Source organism: Danio aesculapii, chromosome 23, assembly GCF_903798145.1.
Source record: "Danio aesculapii chromosome 23, fDanAes4.1, whole genome shotgun sequence".
Lineage (NCBI taxonomy): Eukaryota > Metazoa > Chordata > Actinopteri > Cypriniformes > Danionidae > Danio > Danio aesculapii.
In genome coordinates this window covers 1,898,180-1,920,154 of record NC_079457.1, presented here as the reverse complement: position 1 = coordinate 1,920,154, position 21,975 = coordinate 1,898,180, and the positions used below count along the sequence as shown (strand labels likewise).

Genomic DNA, 21,975 nt, shown 5'->3' with positions numbered 1-21,975 from the left:
AAACACACAGATACAAACAAAACTCAAACACACACACATGCATACACAAACATACAAGCAAAAAACTCAAGCACACGCACAAATAAGCACATGCATATACACACACACACACAAACAAATAACACACACACACACCCACACACACACACTGAAGCACGTGCACACACACATTTTAATGCAATCTTGGTGTAAAAAAATTTCAGAAACATTCTAGCATTATCCCAAATGATCGATCATTGTAGATTGTAGCAGTGACCTGTTGTATGTGTGTGTGTGTTTCCCGCAGCATCTCCCGGATCCAACATTCCTCACCGCTGCAACAGCACAAAGCATCGCATCATCTCCCCGAAACTGCCCGCGCCGTACCCCGCACTCACCGAGCTGCAGAATCTGGCCAGCGAGGGCTCGGGGGCGGAGCTCGGTCGGGAGGCGGGGCCAGGAGACGCTTTAGTGGCTGTCCTGCCTTCAGAACGGAAGCAGCCACCGGGAACGCCGGAAGATGGTGGGCGGGTTGAGGACACAGTGGGCGTGGCTTCCCCATGCTCCGCCTCCTCCTCCTCATCATCTTCAAGTCCGCCACAAACACAGCGAGCACCAACGATCTCGCTAAGCAACGGAAATGGATTCCAGAGGGGCGGATTGGCAACTGTGGCACTTCCGCAAAATGCAGTCATCGTCATGACGACAGCAGTGGGGCGTGGCTGTGGGGAGGAGTCAAACGGCGAGTTAGGCTCAACCCGATTGTCGCTAACTCGTGCAGGCGGTCGGCTTGTTTTATCTCCTGTCCCGCCCAAACAGGACACGCCCTCCCCTCCGAGCTCCGCCTCCCCACCGAGCCCCATCCCTGCTAATCAGGGCGTGGCCACGCTGTCACTCACTCTGCTGTCCAGCCCTGTGATTGGCAGCCTGCAGCTGACTGAACGCATTGTTCCAGAAACAACTACAGCACTCCTGCACCCGTCGTCCCCATCTCTGCTGCCGTTCGACCCTGACTCCTTTCTCAATAGCCCCAAACAGGGGCAGACCTACGGAGGCCCTGCCCTAACACCACACTCTAACTCCACCTCCTCCTCCCCATCTCCTCCTCCTTCAACATCTCCTCAGCCTCCATCTCTGGCTTTATCTCCCACTTCTCCACCTTCGTCTCTGTCTTCTTTCTCTTCTGAAGTGGAGAGGAAGAGTAATCCCGCTCGTCCTTCCTCCAGTCCGGCTTCTTTATCTCTGTCTTTATCTCCAGCACCGATGACTCCGGCTCTGCTGTGTTTGGAGTCAGCATTAGGCCTGGATTCATTGAATCCTTCCCTATCCACAAATTGCAGAGCTCCTCCTACTGAAATGGACACTCAAGCCCCGCCCAATCACAGCACTTCTCCTCCTGGATTTGAATCTCAAGCCCCGCCTTGCAACTTACAGACCAATCCGCTTTCTCCTCCTACTCCTGCCCTGGAAGTGCTGCCAATCAATCAAGAAGGAGAAAAGGCGGAGCTTAGGCAGCTTCAAATGCAGTCTTGTCTTCTTGAATCGCACTCTATGTGCATCGAACCACAAACTCTAACTCCACCGCCAGCCGCACCCACAGGTGTGACTCCTATACAGGTGAAAGAGGAGCAGTCTCCACCCACTCATTTTGAATCAGAAGTCACGCCCATGGACACCACCCACTGTGCCCATATTGATGGAGAGGAGGCGGGGCTTACATTTGACTCCGCCTTCCCTGACCTCATCTCTGAGCTGATTACGGATGAAGCTGTTGGCCACGCCTCCACCCCAGCTCCGCCTGTTTACCCTGTTCGCTACATGGTTCCGCCGCAGCCATCACCATCCAGCTCGTTTTTACCCTTCACACTCCTCACCAACACACACTCGCTCGCAGCCGGCAGCGCTGCGGAGGACACACAGCGCCTGACCAACATCACAGACTTTTCCCCCGAGTGGTCTTACCCGGAGGTGAGAAACACACTGCAAAAACATGTCTTTATTGGCAGATGTGTGTGTTGTTCAGGGTTTCCGCGGGGTCTTAAAAAGTCTAAAAGTTAAAAATCGAAACTTTAGGCCTTAAAAAGTCTTAAATTGGCTGTTCTGGGTCTTTAATATTTCTGCACAGGTCTTATTTTTCCGATGTCCATGTAACACTACTAATCTAATGCTCATTTAAATTCTTTGTTGTTGCTTGGTTTTCGTGGTGTTGTAGTTCTTTATTTCACTAGTCCTGAGGTAATTTGTAGATTACAACTACAAATGAGACCAACATGCAACAGCCAATCAGCTTTCTGTTATTGAACTCCGTGAGCGTGGCGAATGTGACGTCATCGCTGTGTTTGCGGAGGTTTGCTTTCGGTGTGTGTGACATGATTTTGGCTGGCGGAGCTCACGAAATGTTTTGAGACTCGGGTGAAGAGTTTGCACGGCGCTACGTTTGATTTGAGTTGAATATGAAACACTTTGAAGAGATTTTGTCTGGAACAGCTACGACTGTACACACATCTTCATGATCCGTCCATGCGTGATCATAGGGAGAACCAGATGATCAATAATTCTTGGCTAGAAATTACAACAACCGTGGAAAAAGGAGGAACGTTTATGTAAAAGTTTGGAAAAACCTGAGGGATGAGTTTGTTAAAACAAAAAGAGGCCATGAAAAAGTGAAGACCCATGTGGTTTTAATATTACTGAATGGGTTTTTCCAGCAGTCATAGGTTTTACTCTGAACAATTTAATTCTTACAAACTAAAATGAAGGAATAAATGATGTCTTTGATAACTGGAAAGGAATATTTGAACCTATCGGTTTACAGTATACTGATGCCCTGTTTTTCTAGGCTTTATTGGTGATGATGGTCAGGAATGTTGGAGCATTATTGCCTTTTTAGCTCATAAGTAGAGGACAGAAACTAGCCAGACAGTAATGTGTGAGTTGTGGAGTGGGCAAAATAAAATAAAACATCAGTATTTTAGTAAGTGTACTTTTTTTTTTGCTTTTCTTCTTGCCATAATAAAAATATAATTGTAGAGCAACACATGTTCTGCTGTCATTAATATTTACTTTAATATTTACTTTAATAGGTAGAACTGTCCGAGATATGAACAAAAGCAAGTGATGCACCAAAGTTTGATTTAAAAAATCTTGAATGGTTATAAAAATCTTTATAATCATTATAATAAATGATAATAAATAATTAGTTTAAAAATCTTCAGTGATGTTAATGATATGACCTAGTTGTGAAAACTTTCTTCTTCTCTGTTTATCTGCCTGACTTTACTGTCTGTTTCTTTTGACCGCCTCCTGTCATTTAAAAGAATATCTCAATGGCGAATGCTTCAAGTTTAAAAGCCTCGTCTGTTTAGTGAGGTGCGCGATGCGGCGCCAGACAAAAGTATAAATCAGCTTTAAGATGTTTGTTTGTTTGTTTGTTTCTGTAGTTCAGTGATGCATCTAACCTGTCTTCAGTACTGTTCAATTTAAATACATTTATTTTACCACTAATTCTGTGATTTAGCATTTTCTCTTTGTGTTTTGCCTGTTTTTGATATTGTGATATAGCTCTTAAATTTAATACTTAATGCTCTTAAAAAGTCTTACATTTGACATTATTGGTATTCTATTCTAAACTCCAGAGTTCTCAGTACTGGTTTGTATTAGATATTAGACATAAATGAAATATTAATAACTGAGGCGTTTAATGTTCATCTTTTTTTTTTCATATTTATTTTGTGTTGTCACTTTATGTACACTGGAAGCTTCTGTAGCCAAAACAAATTTCTTGTGTGTGTGTGTGAAGCACACTTGGCAATAAAACTGATTCTGATTCGTATGTGTGTGTGTGTGGTTTAGGGAGGAGTGAAGGTGCTGATCACAGGTCCGTGGTCCGAGACGGACGGCAGATACTCGTGTGTGTTCGACCAGAGCAGAGTTCCTGCATCTCTTATTCAGCCAGGCGTCTTGCGATGCTACTGTCCAGGTGAACACTCTCATCCTTCACACACCAACTCTCATACACACATACTTGCACAAGCACAATAACTCTCATGTACACACTCACTTTTGTACACACACACACACACACACACACAGACACTCACAATATCATTAATAATAAAAAAAAACATATTTTTAAATTATGTGTGTGTGTGTGCAGCTCATGAAGCGGGTCTGGTGGCTCTTCACGTGCTGAAGGACTCGATCCCCGTCTCCTCATCTGTCCTATTCGAGTATCGCGCTCGCAACGCCTCGTCTTTACCAAGCTCACAGCTGGACTGGCTGTCACTGGACGGTGAATATCACACACACACATATGCACACAAACACACACAGGTATTTACATACACACACATATATACAGCATGGAAAATTAATATTGTCCCCATTTTTCTCAGAAAACATATGTCTAAAGGTGCCGTTGACTTGAGATTTCCTCCAGATGTTGGTAACCACCAAATAAATCCTCATATATGCAAAGAAAACAATCTAATTAGTTTAAAAATGAAGTTGTGTGTAATAAAATGAAATGATGCAGAGAAGAAGTGTTGAACACATGAAGAAAGGGAGGTGTAGTTGGGCAGTGAAAGCCCAGACAGCAGCTGAAATCTCTCAGTAGTTCTTCAGCAACTCTCTGCTCTTCCTCAGTGTAAATCAATATCAGCTGCTTCAGTCCAACATCTACATTAGCAGGAGGATGAAGATGAACCCAGGGTGGACATTTCAGCAAGACAATCAGCCAAAACACAGCCGAGAAGAATCTCAGATGCTTCAAAATCAAACTGTAGAATGGCCTAGCCAATCACCTGACCTCAATCCAATAGAAAATACAGAATAAAGCTCAGATTTGATAGACGAGACCCACAGAAGCATCAAGATGGAGATGCTTGCGCGTTGGGTTTGATGCGCATGGAGACTGTACCAAAAAGCTGGCCAGACTGTACCAAAAAATTGATTAGCGGGGGGAGGGGGGGGGATTACACGATTTACATGTTAAATCAATGCAAAGATGCGAATAGACATCGAGGGTTTTGCGTGTTTGCTCAAGTTTTAGAATCTGAACTTCAGTGGACATTCAGGCCACTTTAACCAATCGAGTGCTTGCTTTTGTTGGGGTGTTATTATGACGCAGTGCCTGTTTTTGGTGTCCCAAAAGGCAATCCTCCTGCCGACACCATACACAGCTCAGTCGAAAACACAGCTGAAAGCTTCCATCACCCAGGCACAGATTCTGGAGGAGTTGATGAACTCACAGAGCTGGGTGCACCCCTGAAAGGATCTAGTGGACTCAGACATGGCGCTGAACAAATTGACACTGTTTTTTAGCTACTCTCAATAAAATCCAAGTTAGCCATGTAGCATGAAGCTAGTCACCGGGCAGACAGGAGTGTATTTGATGCGTGGATGAATCAAATTTGACGCCCGATTGAAGCGAGTAAACTCAATACAAAATATTCATGCATCCATTTATGCGTGAATAGTTTTTTAATATTAGTTTATTATATTTATCCACACGTGCCATGTCTGGTGTGAATGCAGCATGAGACATGTGAAACACAAACAGGAAAAAAACATTAGTGTTTTATGAAATAAACACTCGATAAAGAACTTAAGTTAAAGGGCACATAGTTTACCTCTTTTTTATGATTGAATATTAATATTATGGCTCTTCTGAGTGTGCCAGTTTAGGTTCAGTTTAACACACGTGTTCAGATTGTTTTATTATAATGTGTTAAAAAGTGTCATGTTGGGGGCGTGTCCACAGCTCGCTGATTTAGGGGTGTGTTGCTTCACATGTAGATTAGTTTCGGCTTCCCGCCCAACGTTACAAGGGGGCGGAGCCATGAGCTCACCCGCTTTGTGTTTGCAACAGAGTCTGACAGGCAGACTGAGAGAAGCAGCAGGAGTGAGAGGATCAGCATTCAGTCGTACATATACGACTCTGACACAGACCAAGCAGAGAGAACAAAATCATTGGTGTCTTTGTACAGTTTTACAGCCAACTGTGTGCTAGTTTCAAGTGCCGAGCTTGTACACAGAAACTAATAACCACACACACTGAATTAACTTTGACTGAGGCACCGGATGCGCCGCTCGAAGCCGCGACATGGCACACCAGACACTCTCTGTAGCGCAGCAGAAATATGAAGTGTCCCGAATCGTCGTGCCACGCATTTTTGAATTCTAAACATAGGTTTCTATTAGGGTACACACAATGGCGCTGTCTGCCCAGCTGCCGACTTGAAGCACCGTTGTGTGTACCCTGATAAAAACCTATGTTTAGAATTCTAAAATGCGTGGAGCTGTGTCAGCGTCGCACCACACAGAGCAGCGCTTCTGGTGTGTGACCTGCAGGCAGGTTTGTTATTTTATTTCCAATGGAGAGATGCGCACATTAGGCAACGCGCTTGCACTTTTCCAGCTGGACCTAGTTAAGATCACAGGGAGCTTCTGGGATCGCGAGAAATGCAAACGGCTGAAGTATAAGGTAGACTCAATGAGAAGTACACATGTTTGCAAACCTACCTAAAGATACAACCAATAATTCCGATTAGAGCGATAATGTGGAGAATATTGATCTTGTGTTGAGCCCAATGAGCCTTGCATCTAAAAATAGAGCTAGCGTGTTCCTTTAGTGATATCGCTTCGACTCACGCTGAAAATGGCGGACGTGAATCAACAAACTGAAGATATGATGACGCGCCTGTCAATCAATATTGGTGGGCGGGGGGACCGCTCTCCTACGTAAAGTTGCGCTCGGTCTGAAAACCGCTCCAATTGGTCCACCGTTTTAATGTTGTTAAATTGAAAAAAATAAGCACTGGGTGTGTTTATATCACCCCAATATGACGCTCTATACACCATACATGCACATATGGCTGTCCAAACAGCTTGAAAAGTAGATTTTTCACCATAGGTGCCTTTTAATATTTGTATCGTTAATAATTAGTAAAAACTAAAGGAGAAATTGAAATGATTGGCAACTAACAATTTATACTAATAAAACTACTAAAACTAAAATTTACATCTAAGCTACAGTTAATAATAACTCACAATGTGCAATTTAATTATTAATTATTAAAAAATACCCTAAGAAAAATAATAATTAATTGAAATAAAATGAAAATCTAAATATTAAGAAAGAATTATAATAATTTGCGTAACTGAGTCAGTGTTTCTTGAGGTCAAAAGTAAGAAAATAATTTAGTAAAAATATAATACCTCAAAATGTGCAGCACAATTGTGAAACTCACCACAAAAATATAAATAAAGTAAGTCACAGACCATTTTTTTTCAGTGTCTCTAAACTGCTTCTGCTTGTGTGTTTGTGTGAGTGTGTGTTTGTCTGTGTGTGTGTGTGTGTGTGTGTTTTTGTGTTTATGTTTTTTCATATTTCAGTTGTTATAGTCTAGTTATTGTGTGAGTGTGTGTGTTTGTGTGTGTGCGTGTGTGTGTGTGTGTGTGTTTGTGTTTTTTCATATTTCAGTTGTTATAGTCTAGTTATTGTGTGAGTGTGTGTGTTTGTGTGTGTGCGTGTGTGTGTGTGTGTGTGTTTGTGTTTTTTCATATTTCAGTTGTTATAGTCTAGTTATTGTGTGAGTGTGTGTGTGTTTTAATTTTTCAGTTGTTATAGCCTAGTTATTGTGTGAGTGTGTGTGTTTGTGTGTGTTTGTTTGTGTGTTTTCATATTTCAGTTGTTATAGTCTAGTATTGTGTGTGTGTGTGTGTGTGTTTGTGTGTTTTCATTTTTCAGTTGTTATAGTCTAGTTATTGTGTGAGTGTGTGTGTTTGTGTGTGTTTGTTTGTGTGTTTTCATATTTCAGTTGTTATAGTCTAGTTATTGTGTGTGTATGTGTGTGTGTGCGCGTGCACGTGTGTATGTGTGTGCGTGCGCGTGTGTGTGTGTCTGTGTGTGTGTGTGTGTGTGTGTGTGTGTGTGTATCAGCCGTTTCTATTTCTGCCACTCCGTTAAAGCCTATTTAAATCCAAGAGTACAGTCTCTCTCTCTTTCTCTCTGTCACACACACACTCACACACACACTCTCTCTCTCTCTCTCTCTCTCTCAGTAATTTAAGCTCATCTCCGTCTCTCTTGCGTCTCATTCGGGACTTTCCCTGATCCAGGACAGACGTGTGTGTGCGTGTGTATACTCGCGCGTCTTCTCTCCTCGTGTGTGTGGAATATTATTTTCTCCACCAGCTCTCTGTGGTCTGAGCGTGTGCGCGTCCTCTTATGATGGTGTGTATTCAGAATTTTCAGTGCGTTTTCTGACATGTTTGACCGCTGACGGAGAGAGAAGAGGGACAAACATGGAGTTCAGGGTTTTCTGAGTCTGAACCGTGATGGCGCAGAGAAACAGAGATGGTGTCGGTAGGACGAACTGTGTGTTTAAACGCTGTGTGTGTGTGTTTGTGTGTGTGTGTGTGTGTGCGCGTGCGCATGTGTAAAAGTTGAGCTGTCAACACATCCAGACACACTGTAAATCAAGCACTAACACACACACACGCGCCTCTGCTTTGTGTTTGTGAAAGTGTGTGTTAAAGGCAGATTGATATACTGATGTTGTCTGTTGTGTTTCTGACTGATAAACGTTCTGCTTATCAATTGAAGCATTTACACAGCCGATGCCCTTCCAGCTGCAACCCAGAACTGGGAAACACCTATACATACTCATACACACACACACTCACTACACTACAGACAATTTAGTTCATCAATTCCCCTATAACGCATGTGTTTGGACTGTGGGGGAAACCAAAGCATCAGAGGAAACCCACGGCAACACGGGGAGAACATGCAAACTCCACACAGAAACACCAACTGACCCAGCTGGGGCTCGAACCAGCGACCTTCTTGCTGTGAGGCCACAGTGCTAACCACTGAGCCACAGTGTTGCCCTTATTCTAATTATGTCAGGTTTATTTCTATTACTTGACTGTAATTGCTGAACTAAAATTAAATGCAAAAAATAAGTATTTAAAAAGCGTAGTGTTGCCATGGCAACTTCAATCAATTAAGTTAGTAAGAGCTAAAGCAATTTCACAATTTAAATCAAATTCAAAAATAAATACGACTTCATACTATAAATATTGTATACAATACTATCAATACTAATATATAGTAATATTATAAAAATAATAATAAAAAATAATGAAACTAGGTTGTAGCTGGAAGGGAATCCGCTGCGTAAAACATATGCTGGAATAGTTGTCAGTTCATTCCGCTGTGGTGATCTCTGAACTAGAGACTAAGCCGAAGGAAAATGAATGAATATTCATTCGTTTTCCTTCGGTTTAGTCCCTTTATTTATCAGGGATCGCCACACCGGAATGAACCGCCAACTATTCCAGCATATGTGTTAAGCAGCGGATTCCCTTCCAGCTGCAACTGGAGCCACAACTTTTCCAGAACTGGAAAACACCCATAAACGCACACACACACACACACACACACACACACTCATATACTACAGTCAATTTAATTGCCCTATAGCACATGTGTTTGGACTGTGTGAGAAACCGAAGCACTGAAACCCACGCCAACACGGGGAGAACATGCAAACTCCACACAGAAATGCCAACTGGCTCAGCCGGGACTCGAACCAGCGACCTTCATGCTGTGAGCAACCGTGCCGCCCCGAATGAATATTATTTAGCATAAATAATCCTTTGTTACTACAGTAGTAAAAATGCTACCAAAAAACATTAAACATATTCAGCTTCTGCTGTAAAGCAGCTTTAAAATCCAGTTTGTCATATAAATTAAATAAAATAGATTATTAAAGTACTGAAATTGCTAAAACAAAAATTAGAAATGGCAAAAGCTTCTAACAGAGATTAAATTATTACTAAAACTATCATTAAAATGACATATACAAACAAAACAAATTAAATCCGGCTGTAAAGCACATTTACTCCACTAATGCCAGGCTTCATTTGTGCCGGAACAAGCCGTCCGGATCCGACACCTCTGAAATCTGATCCGGCACCTCATTTTATCGATCCCCCTCCTCACATGCAACCCCGCCCCGGCCCACTCTTCACTTTCTTCCGCGACTCCCCAACCCTCTTCACGTTCGCCCGCAACACTCCCTGCCCCGCTCTGATGCGCTCTTCAATTTTTTTCTGCGACTCCCGTCCCCACTTCACTTTCGTTCGCGACACCTCTCCCTCCTCCAGTAACATGCCTGATCTGTTACCCAGATCTGTTCCGGGACCTTGAAATTTACAAATTAAGCACTGACTAATGCCATTGTTCAGATCAATTCCGCATTTTAAGGTTTATTATTTTCAGAAAACATTAAAATTATTAAACTAATAACACAGATTCAACTGGGTACTAACAATCATCTTGGCCATTAGTGAGTATATTCATATATATATATATATATAATGCTTACCTGTCACTGCTCGCCAACCTGTTTGGCGCCATCTTGTGATAATAATAATAATAATAATAACAATAATAATAAGCAGGTTCGTGTATTCTGCACCCAGACGTTTTTCTGTCTGCATGCTTTAATTAAATTAAAGGGCTGATAGTGGAATATCTGTACTTGTGTCTATATGTACATATTTATATTCAATAATTATAGAAGGAACATAATCGCTTTAATTTTGTATGCATAAGAAAATGTGTAGGATCGTTATATATTTGTCAATTTCTGTATATTATAGGTGGCATAGATTTTTTTTTATCTAGATTAATCTCACTGTAGTCTTGGAGTTAATCTAGATTAAAATGACTCACTTGAATTCTGACGAAGGCATTCCGGATATGTGTTCTACCTAAATAATTACTAAAAGTAAGTCTTTAAGAACGGGTTTCTCAAGCCAGGTGGCGCATTAGAGCAGGGGCTTATCTCCTGTTTCTCACAAACTGCTCGAGAAACTGTTCTACTATGATAATCAGTGATGAAAATAAATGATGTTCAATAAGATGTACTTGTGTTTACTGTTTATACAGTTAAACATGAGTTTTGAACTGTAGGCCTACATAAACTCCAAACAGCGATTATTGATGACCTTAATCTGACTAAAGTCATAACTGAACTAAACAGAAATGGAGTTAAGACATGTGGAGTGCAGATATTAGTGGCATTACTGAAGTAAACACCGCAATCAAACTATTTCCGTCATGTAGGACTTTTCACCATATTTTCATTGCATCGCTGAGTGATGCAATCTCAGCTTGCATCATAAAGGCTGCATCCAGATATTACTGATATTTTCTGTCAAGATCCACACACGCGGCTGTCAGTAAAGGACCGCACACACACACACACACACACACACACACACACACATTGAGAAATGTGGAAGTTTTTTTCTTTCCATTCAGTATGTGTTGTTAAATTCCATAACACTCTCACCAGTCCTTACTCCTTATTTGCATCTAAAACCCCAGTTTGTCACGGGGCCATGAATGAAATGTTCATGAGTTAAAGTGAAACTGCCGAACTGCAGTTAAAGTCAGGCATTCTGCTGATTTGATTCAGAAGGGCACTTCTGAACCAATTGTCAGACAGCTCACCGGGCAGGTATACATCCGGGCTAAAATATCAAGGTGAAAGTCATCATAGCTTGTGTAGAATAGACCCAGCTCCCAACCCAACTTTGAGAATAGATTAACGGCAATATTTTTTTTTACTGTGCGATAAGAGTCTCGCGTTAACACAGCACATTAACGCAGATAACGGCCCACTACTAATGGGCATGAATCATGAACGTGTCATGTTTTTTCCTGGGAATAATATTCGTAAAGGAGCTGTTGATCTGGAATTGAAGCGGATTTTGGTAAAAACTAAAACAATACAAACATAAAAACAAAACAAAACATTTTCATTGCAACGCTGAGTGATGCAATCTCAGCTTGCATCATAAAGGCTGCATCCAGATACTACAGAGAAACAGAGTGTCATCTTGACTCTTCTGTGGGTCTCGCATATCAAATCTGAGCTTTATTCTGTATTTTCAATCGGATTGAGTTCAGGTCATTGGCTGGGCCATTCTACAGCTTGATTTTCTTTCCTGAAAGAGTCTCCTCGGCTGTGTTTTGGATCATTGTCTTGAAATGTCCACCCTGGTTTCATCTTCATCCTCCTGCTACACTGAGGAAGAGCAGAGGGTTGCTGAAGAACTACTGAGAGATTTCAGCTGCTGTCTGGGCTTTTACTGACCAACTACACCTCTCTTTCTTCATGTGTTCAACACTTTTTCTCTGCATCATTTCATTTTATTACACACAACTTCATTTGTAAACTAATTAGATTGTTTTCTTTGCATATATGAGGATTTATTTGGTAGTTACCAACATCTGGTGAAAGTTTCAAGACAACAGCACCTTTAGACAGAAACGTGTTCAATACTTCTTTCCCCTGCTGTATATATGAATATATTCAGTAATGGTTAGGATTAGGATCTGCTCAGAGCTCCAGTTTCACTCCGAATGGCTGGTCATGAACATCATTTGACGTTGACGATCTCTGCTCTGTCCAGATAACCAGTTCCGGATGTCCATCCTGGAGCGTTTGGAGCAGATGGAGCGGAGAATGGCAGAAATGTCCAATAATAATCAGCAGCATCAACATGTCAATCACTACCATCAGCAGCTGTCCAGGAGTCAAAGCTCCGCTCCACGCCTGACTCCAGAAAACCAGGTACAACACACACACACATTCTCTGCTTGAATGCGTGCGTGCGTGCGCATGAAAGTGTTTCTCTGAGTATCCGAGTGTGTGTGTGTGTGTGCGCGTGTGAAAGTGTTTCTCTGAGTATCCGAGTGTGTGTGTGTGTGTGTGTGTGTGTGTGTGTGTGTGTGTGTTGGTGTGTGCGCGTGAAAGTGTTTCTCTGAGTATATGAGTGTGTGTGTGTGTAGTAAGTGTGTGACCGAGAGTGTTTTTATGGGTGTCTGAGTGTGTGTCATGGAGAGAGTGTGTTTGAGTGGGAGTGTGTCTCTGTGTGTGCGAGTTTGATTAGTTTATGTGTGTGTGTTTCTGTTAGTGAATGAAAGTGTGTGTGAGACTGAGTGAGTGTGTGTAAGTGTGATTTGTGTTTGTGTGTGAGTGTGTGTTTCTGTCAGTAAATGAGTGTGTGTGTGTGAGAGAGTGTTTCTCTGAGTGTTTCTCTGAGTGTTTCTGAGAAGATGCGACTGAGTGTGTCTGTGATTGTGTTGTGTGTGTGTGAAATTGTGTTTCTGTTAGTGGATGAGCGTGTGTGTCACTGATTCAGTGTGTTTCTGTGAGTGTGTGTTTTCTTTAGTGCATGAGAGTGTGTGTGTGAGTAACTGAGAGGATTTCTATGAGTGTCTGAGTGTGTGTCAAAGAGAGTGTGTGTTTGAATGAGAGTGTGAATAGTGTGTGTTTCTGTTAGAGGATGATGAGAGTGTGTGTTTGAGTATGTGTTTCTGTTGCATGACAATGTGTGTGTGTAAGAGTGTGTTTCTGTATGTGTGTGTGTTTTGTGTGTTGTAAATGCTGGAGGATGTGGAGTGTGTTGATGAGCACTGGATTTATGTGTGTGTGTTATCAGGGTTAGCGGAGGAATGTCAACTTTGCCGATGACATCACTTCGGTATGCATGTATTAATAGCGCTTTTTCCATGTTGACGCACACACACACACACACACACACTCTCACGTTACTGTTCAGGTTTTCCACATCTAGTTCTCCTGGTGAAATACTGCGGTGTCCTCAGGTTTAGTGCTGATGTTTGGAGTTGTTTTGGATCATCAGGTGGTAAAACACAGTAAAACACACACACTCGTCTCGCTCTGCAGAATCATCTGGAAGATTCACGGCATTCAGTTTGAGCTTTTCCACTCTTACGTCAAAACAGCACGAGGACAGAGAGGGATACACACACACACACACACACACACACACACACACACACAAACAGGAGGAAAAAACTGAGGGAGGGTGTCAGAGAGATAGAGTATGTATGTACTTCTGTGTGTGTGTGTGTGTGTGTGTGTGCGTGTGTTTGTATGTGTGTATATATGTATAGTGTGTCAGTGTGTGTTTGGATGGTGGATGAGGGAATTTGCACAATCACAGATGTGTTTAATGACATGAGTATGATTTTGATATTACACCATTGAGCTGGTTTATGAGGACATTTATTGTGACCTCGTAATTCAAAATGCTTAACCATCATACTTAACATGTTTTTTCATATTCAAAATTGGTTAGGTTTAGGAGTGGGGTCATATAATGTGGTGTGCTAATGATTTTTACAGTATAAAATACATCACCTATATATATATATATATATGAGCAATTCCAGCGTTATGGATGTGACATTTGCAGTAAAATCTCAAAACATAAATTCACATTGAAAGTATATGTTAACATTATATTGAAGCATCTGTTTATATTTTTCAAAACAACTAACCACTGAGTTACTGAGTTATGGGGTCAGAAAAATATCACTCTGTAAACATGTTTTGTATTTTAATTTAGGAAAATAAACATGCGCTATGGATGTTTGCAGTATACATCATACTATGTAGAAATTCTGTGAATTAAACTGCACAACCCAAAAGAAATAATGCTAATCAAAAGGAGAAGAGTTGACTCACTATAGAACAAACATGATTGATTTGATTTGATTTAATATTTTTGCATTTATGAAGGAAAAGCTTAGTATTGGATTTGAGGACACTTTTCCGTTATGGATGTGATGGATGTGACATTTCAAATTGTGTGACTTTGTTAAATCAAATTTAATAGTTTGACAACATTGACAGAGACATTTTTGAGTATTTTTAAAGTACTGGAAAATATTTGACTTCATGGCAAGTTTGATTGCTCATATGTATGTATGTATGTATATATTTTATTTTTTTTATATTTATTTTTTTATTTTTTTGTGTGTGTGTGTGTTAAAAAAATAATTATAAACATTTTCATATGATTTGCCTGATCTATCTGTAATTGATATTACAACAGTGATTCGAGCCTATTTTCTCCCCTGGATTTTCTTTGACCAAAGTCCCTAAATTAATGTGAATGCAGAAAACGGGATTTAAACAAAAACATTTTCCCCATTTTCTGCATATGTATGTATATATATATATATATATATATATACTCACTGGCCACTTTATTATGTACACCTTACTAGTACCGCTTTGGAGCCCTTTTGCCTTCTGAATTGCCTTATTCATACGTGTCAGAGATTCAACAAGGTACTGGAAATATTCCTCAGAGATTTTGCCCCATATTGACATGATAGCATCACACAGTTGCTGCAGATTTGTTGGCTGCACATCCATGATGCCAATCTCCTGTTCCACCACATCCCAAAGGTGCTCTATTGGATTGAGCTCTGGTGACTGTGGAGGCCATTTGAGTACAGTGAACTCATTGTCATGTTCAAGAAACCAGTCTGAGATGATTCACGCTTTATGACATGGTGCGTTATCCTGCTGGAAGTAGCCATCAGAAGATGGAGACACTGTGCTCATAAAGGGATGGACATGGTCAGCAACAATACACAGGTAGGCTGTGGCGTTGACACGATGTTTAATTGGTACTAATGGACCCAAAGTGTGCCAATAAATTATCCCCCACACCATTACACCACCACCACCAGCCTGAACCGCTGATACAAGGCAGGATGGATCCATGCTTTCATGTTGTTGGTGCCAAATTCTGACCCGACCATCTGAATGTGTCAGCAGAAATGGAGACTCATCAGACCAGGCAACGTTTCTCCAATCTTCTATTGTCCAGTTTTGGTGAGCCTGTGTGAATTGTAGCCTCAGTTTCCTGTTCTTAGCTGACAGGAGCGGCACCCGGTGTGGTCTTCTGCTGCTGTAGCCCATCCGCCTCAAGGTTGGACGTGTTGTGTGTTCAGAGATGCTCTTCTGCAGACCTCGGTTGTAACGAGTGCTTATTTGAGTTACTGTTGCCTTTCTATCAGCTGGAACCAGTCTGGCCATTCTCCTCTGACCTCTGGCATCAACAAGGCATCAACAGAACTGCCGCTCACTGGATATTTCCTCTTGTTCAGACCATTCTCTGTAAACCTTAGTGATGGTTGTGCGTGAAAATCCCAGTAGATCAGCAGTTTCTGAAATACTCAGAGCAGCCCATCTGGCACCAACAACTAAGCCACGTTCAAAGTCACTTAAATCCCCTTTCTTCTTGATCGTCTTGACCCTGTCATGTGATTGGCTGATTGGAATTTTGCGTTCACGAGCAGTTGTACAGGTGTACCTAATAAAGTGGCCGGTGAGTGTATATATTGTATAAACAATTGAAGATTTTTTTCCAACTTGTGTCTTTATAACATTAACACATTCTAATATATTTCTACTTTTCCTCTGGTTAAAACATGCCAGGTGTACAGTTATGTTCACACAGCATCTACAGATTATTGATCATCTGTTGACCTGATTGCTTTTGTTGTTTACATTAGTAAGTTGCTAAAAGGTTAGATGAAAATGAGTAATGTAGGTGAATGAATAAATGAATGAGTGTATATTCATTATGTTGTGTGTGTGTGTGTCAGTCGGGGCTGTGGTTCGAGCGCAGGATCGTGGCGGTGTGTGAGCGGATGATGGCGGGTGGCCGGTGGGAGCGAGACGGAGAGACGGACACACTCACACACTCCGCCAGACATCGAGGAATGACCCTACTGCACCTCGCCGCTGCTCAGGGATACACACAACTCATACACACACTCATACGCTGGAGGTATACACATGCACACACACTCATATACACACTCATACTCAGGAGGTTCACACACACACAGACAAATATACACACACACAGACAAACATACACACACACGCAATTTATAAACACACTCATATGCTGGAGGTATACACACGCGCGCGCACACACACACACACACACACTCATATACACTCTCATACTCTGGAGGTACACACACAAACAGACAAACATACACACACACGCAACTTATATACACACTCATATGCTGAAGGTATACACGCGCACACACACACTCATATACACACTCATATGCTGGAGCTATACACACACTCACAAACTCACACACACACAACTTATACACACACTCATACACTGGAGGTACACACATAAGCACTCATACACTGAAGATACACACTCATAGACTAGAGGTACACACACAAACTCACATTCACACTCATACGCTGGAGGTTCACACACACACACACACTCATATACACACTCGTACACTGAAGGTAACCACACACACACTCATACGCTGGAGGTTCACACACACAGACACACACACACACTTATATACACACTCATACGCTGAAGGTACACACACTCATAAACACTCATATGCTGGAAGTACACACACATATACAGGCTCGTACGCTGGAGGTACACACACACACACACATGCTCACACACACACTTGTATTGTATAAACTGTTTAAACAGTGAAACACTGCAATGTAACTGAACAGTGACAGCATGTGAGACTGACCTGAGATTTTAAAGACCCCATTCTGTGTTTTGTGTGTGTGTCAGGAGTATCAGTGTGAACAGTCTGGATCTGGAGCAGGAAGTGGATCCTCTGAATGTGGATCATTTCTCCTGCACTCCTCTGGTACGCTGCACACATTCACTACAGAAGCGCAGGATATACAGGAAACTGTGTATACAGGAAATCTGTCGCTGTGATGTTCCAGCATCATCACTGCACTCTTTAATCTCACATCCTCCTTCAGAATACTCTGCTGATCAGTCTTATCTTCACAGCCACCTATTCTTATGTGTGTTTAATATCAATATCTGACATTATCGGCCACTAAAGGTTTGCTTTTATTTCTGGAGTGTCAGAATAGCATGCGAAAGCTCCGCCCTCTTCTGGAAAGCAGCAGCAGCTCATTTGCATTTAAAGGCACACAGAACATGCACACAAATTCCAGTTTTGCACATAAGTTTGATTCTTGTCTTTGAATAGAAGCACAGCTAGTGTCTGACTCTTATTTCAACATGTAAGGCTTTAATCCACTGCTTTCATTTCTGACAATAGCATGCAAAGGCTTTGTCCTCTTCTGCATAGAAGCAACAGCTTATTTGCATTTAACCCTTGTGTGCTATTGGGTTGTTTTCATCCACTCTGGGCTGATTTTGAGGCTTAATTTGGCCACGACTTTCTCTGTGTTTCAGCAAATGGGATGATTTTTGCTGACAAATCTTATTTTGATGCATTTTTGGGGAAAATACTTTAAAATCTTTTAAAAACTCAACAACACACTGTTCAGATTGACTCCCCTTTGGTTATGTTGGTGCTGCTTTTGCTCTATTGACTTCCATTATAATCACATTGTAAAGCCATGACAGCGTATAATCATGCATTCTTGGCTGTTGCTGGTTTTCCCTGATGGGATGAGGAAAAGTGTGTAAATATTACTGTTGATCATCAGTTGCAGTGCAAAAAAAGCATAGCTTCTGCTTAGACCTTTGCATACTTATCCTGATATGTCTGAGAAAATGTAAATAATCCCTTCTGCTGTCAGAACACAGTAAACACAGTAAGTGTGTTTCTGCACACACTATAATCTGCTGTTTTACTGCGCTGAATTTCATATTAAAACCAGAAACACAGCACAGGTCTATCAAATGACTCGTTTTCACTGACTGGTACAGTAGGGTACGGTTCGGGTTGGTACGGGTCACCTTTATCAGACTTGCGTTTCCACTAACAAGGGTACCCTTTTGGTGGGTGTGGTGTATGACAGAAAGTTTCAGTCGACGTCATTCTCGCTCGAATAAATGTCTACAGTAAAGCTGTACGGGTCACTTACATATTATATGAGAAGCTCTTCTCACAACACAGATGCTTTACACACATAAATACTTGTGTAGAAATGTTTATTACTAACTTTTCTATGAACATGAGTTGATTATAACGGCAGATCAATGACAGTGCGAAATAGCCTACTGTAACGTCTGTAATTATATTAAATAACTAAATAAATGAACATATATGAACACATACAGCCCCTTACAGTCTCCGATATGTTCCCAACTACAGAAGAACTACATATAGCAGACATTTAGTCCTTATTTAGGTTCAAAAACAACACAAAAGATAGCCTACAGTCAGTGTAAACCTCTCATCTGTGTCTGTAATCTTCAGCAGCACATGCAGCCTCTGTTAGAGAGTAATTCCGTCATTCTGAGTTCATATTAGTCCAAAAGGTGAAGATAATAAGTTAGTTAATCATGGCATTTTGTTCATGTTTGGTGAATAATAATGTGCTCCTTTTTTCCGGCTTCTCCTTTGTTTCTTCACGCTTCACTCTCGTGTTTGTCAGTGTCTGACAGGATCGGGTTTCAAAAGCAGGTCAATAATCAAGCGCAGGTTATTATCACCAGCTCAAGAAGTTTGTTATTTCAGATATAATGTTAGACGCGCGGCGAACTCAAGGAATAAAGCGAAACCGCTCTCGCTTCAGACTGCCTCATAAAAAACTACGAGGCACAGCGTAGATTCTGCTCTACTCCATGGCTATGTGGCTGTTGATCAAGATGACGACAAGGTTTGTTTGAGCCTGGGTCGTCCATGGCTCAATATTATATGTATATGTAATTCCGCTATAATCTCTCAGCTGTGTATTTTAAACATGGCGGGTTTTTTGTTTTCATTCTGGCTTGTTGCGTAAGCGAATGACGTATCTCTGTAAACCAATAGCGTTTAGCTGCGCATCTAGCTCCGCCTTTTGGTACCCTTCTCGTGTTTTCGAAAAAGTGGTTCGGTTCGGTACGCCTTTCGACAGGGGAAACAGCCATAAAAGCGTACCGAACCGCACCGTACCGTACCGTACCGTACCGTACCACTCAGTGGAAATGGGCCAAAAAGGGTTAACACTCAATTCACACAGGGCTTCAGCATCAATGCTTGATAGACGGCGTGTCTAAAGTTGGGGCTGACGCGATCGGCATATCAGCATCAGCCAATGAAACGGCTACTGTCTAAACTGGGGTATTTCAGAATCAGAATCAGAATCTGTTGTATTGCCAAGTGTGCTTCACACACAGAAGGAATTTGTTTTGGCTACAGAAGCTTCCAGTGTACATAAAGTGACAAGTGACAACACAAAATAAATATGAAAAAAGACGATAAACATTAAACAGAGATCAGTTAGTCAAAAAGCTTTGGATGTTGAGTTGTATGTACAGATTTGTTATAAATGTACAGGTTATGTGGTGCTGTGTACAAATGCGAGAAAGTATTGCATTGTATATTGATTTAAGGTGCTGTGTACAAGTGCGTATGATAAAGTATTGCACATATTTATTGCACAGTAGGGGAATATTTAACTGTTCATAAGGTAGACAGCCTGAGGAAAGAAACTTTTCCTGTGTCTGGCTGTTTTTGTGCTTGGTGCTCTGAAGCGCCGACCAGACGGTAACAGTTCGAACAGGTAGTGTGCTGGGTGTGAGGGGTCCAGAGTGATTTTGCGAGCCCTTTTACTCACTCTGGAAGAGTACAGTTCTTGAAGTGTAGAAAGGGTTGTGCCAGTGATTCGTTCAGCAGTCCAGACTATTCGCTGTAGTCTACGGAGGTCGGTTTTGGCAGCTGAGCCGAACCAGAGGGTGATTGAAGTGCAGAGGATGGATTGGACGACAGCTGAGTAGAACTGTACGAGCAGCTCCTGTGGCAGGTTGAACTTCCTCAGCTGATGAAGGAAGTACAGTCTCTGCTGGGCTTTCTTCACAATAGAGTCTATATGAGTGTCCCACTTCAGATCCTGAGAGATGGTGGTGCCCAGGAACCTGAATGACTCTACTGCAGCCACAGTGCTGTTCATGATGGTGAGTGGGGGGAGTGCAGGGGGGTTTCTCCTGAAGTCCACTATCATCTCCACTGTTTTGAGCGTGTTCAGCTCCAGGTTGTTGTATCTGCACCTTAAAGCCAGCCGCTCCACCTCCTGTCTATATGCAGACTCATCACCGTTCTAGATGAGGCCGATAACAGTATTGTCGTCCGCAAACTTTAGGAGCTTGATGGAGGGGTCTTTTGCGGTGCAGTCGTTGGTGTACAGGGAGAAGAGCAGTGGGGAGAGAACAAATCCCTGGTGCGGCTGTCGGATGTGATTTTGCCCATTCTGACTAGCTGTTGTCTATCTCTCAGAAAGCTGGTGATCCATTGACAGACAAAGCTAGGAACAGAGAGCTGGGTCAGTTTTTACTCAAGCAGTGATGGGATGATGGTGTCAAAGGCAGAACTGAAGTCCAACTTCTGCAACTAGCAATGCCATTGAAGCAGTGCCGACGGATCCACAATTCAGTTCGGCAACGCTTGACGTCACCCATTCAGAGTGAATAGGAAGTGTTGATGCCGATGCCCCGTGTGAATGGGGCGTAATGCTGCCAACGGATGTTCAACAGTAAAAATGACATGTTTGACCTCTTCTCAACAGGGAAAACCAGCAACAGTCAGGAATGCATGATTATACGCTGCCATGGCTTTGCAATAAATAAATGTGATTATAATGGAAGTCAATGGGTCAAAAACAGCACCAACATAACCAAAGGGCAGTCAATCTGAACAGGGTGTCCTGTTGTAAAAGGTATTAAATGAAATTAGCCAAAATTAAGGACATTAAAAAGTAATTAACGTCATCTGATAAGGTATTAAACTTTCGATTTGTGCAGGCCTCTATTCTAAAATTTGCGTGGATTTATTTATGTTAAGAGTAAGACCTGAGCCATATCATGTGAGGTGGTGTTCGCTCACGCGTGCTGAAACAAACTGATTACCCGGCTGGCTTGCTGCCAACAATATAGGCGAGCTCGCTTTCGTTCATAATTAAATTAATACATGGGGAAATGCAAGTTTTCGGACCTCTGGCTGGAGGACTTAAGATTTAAAGACTGGCTTAGGCCTGTAGTTGGCAGTGAGGGTTATTGCCACGTCTGCAAAAAGATGATTAATATAACCTCGCATCCACGTGCATCACACAGCGCCTGCAGTTAAACTCACAGCAGTTCATTTTGACACTTTAATCGATCATT

At 41.9% G+C, this 21,975-nt stretch overlaps 1 protein-coding gene across 2 annotated transcripts in view; it reads left to right on the top strand.

Annotated features, from left to right (window-relative positions):
• camta2 (calmodulin binding transcription activator 2) overlaps positions 1-21,975 on the top strand; it is a 63,983-nt gene that overhangs the window by 19,844 nt on the left and 22,164 nt on the right. For both annotated transcript variants that reach the window (XM_056448671.1, XM_056448672.1), the window contains exons 9-14: positions 287-1,947; positions 3,832-3,958; positions 4,136-4,270; positions 12,475-12,635; positions 16,496-16,680; positions 17,476-17,554. In XM_056448671.1, coding sequence (XP_056304646.1) covers positions 287-1,947; positions 3,832-3,958; positions 4,136-4,270; positions 12,475-12,635; positions 16,496-16,680; positions 17,476-17,554 — 2,348 coding nt within the window. The remainder of the gene's footprint in view (positions 1-286; positions 1,948-3,831; positions 3,959-4,135; positions 4,271-12,474; positions 12,636-16,495; positions 16,681-17,475; positions 17,555-21,975) is intronic.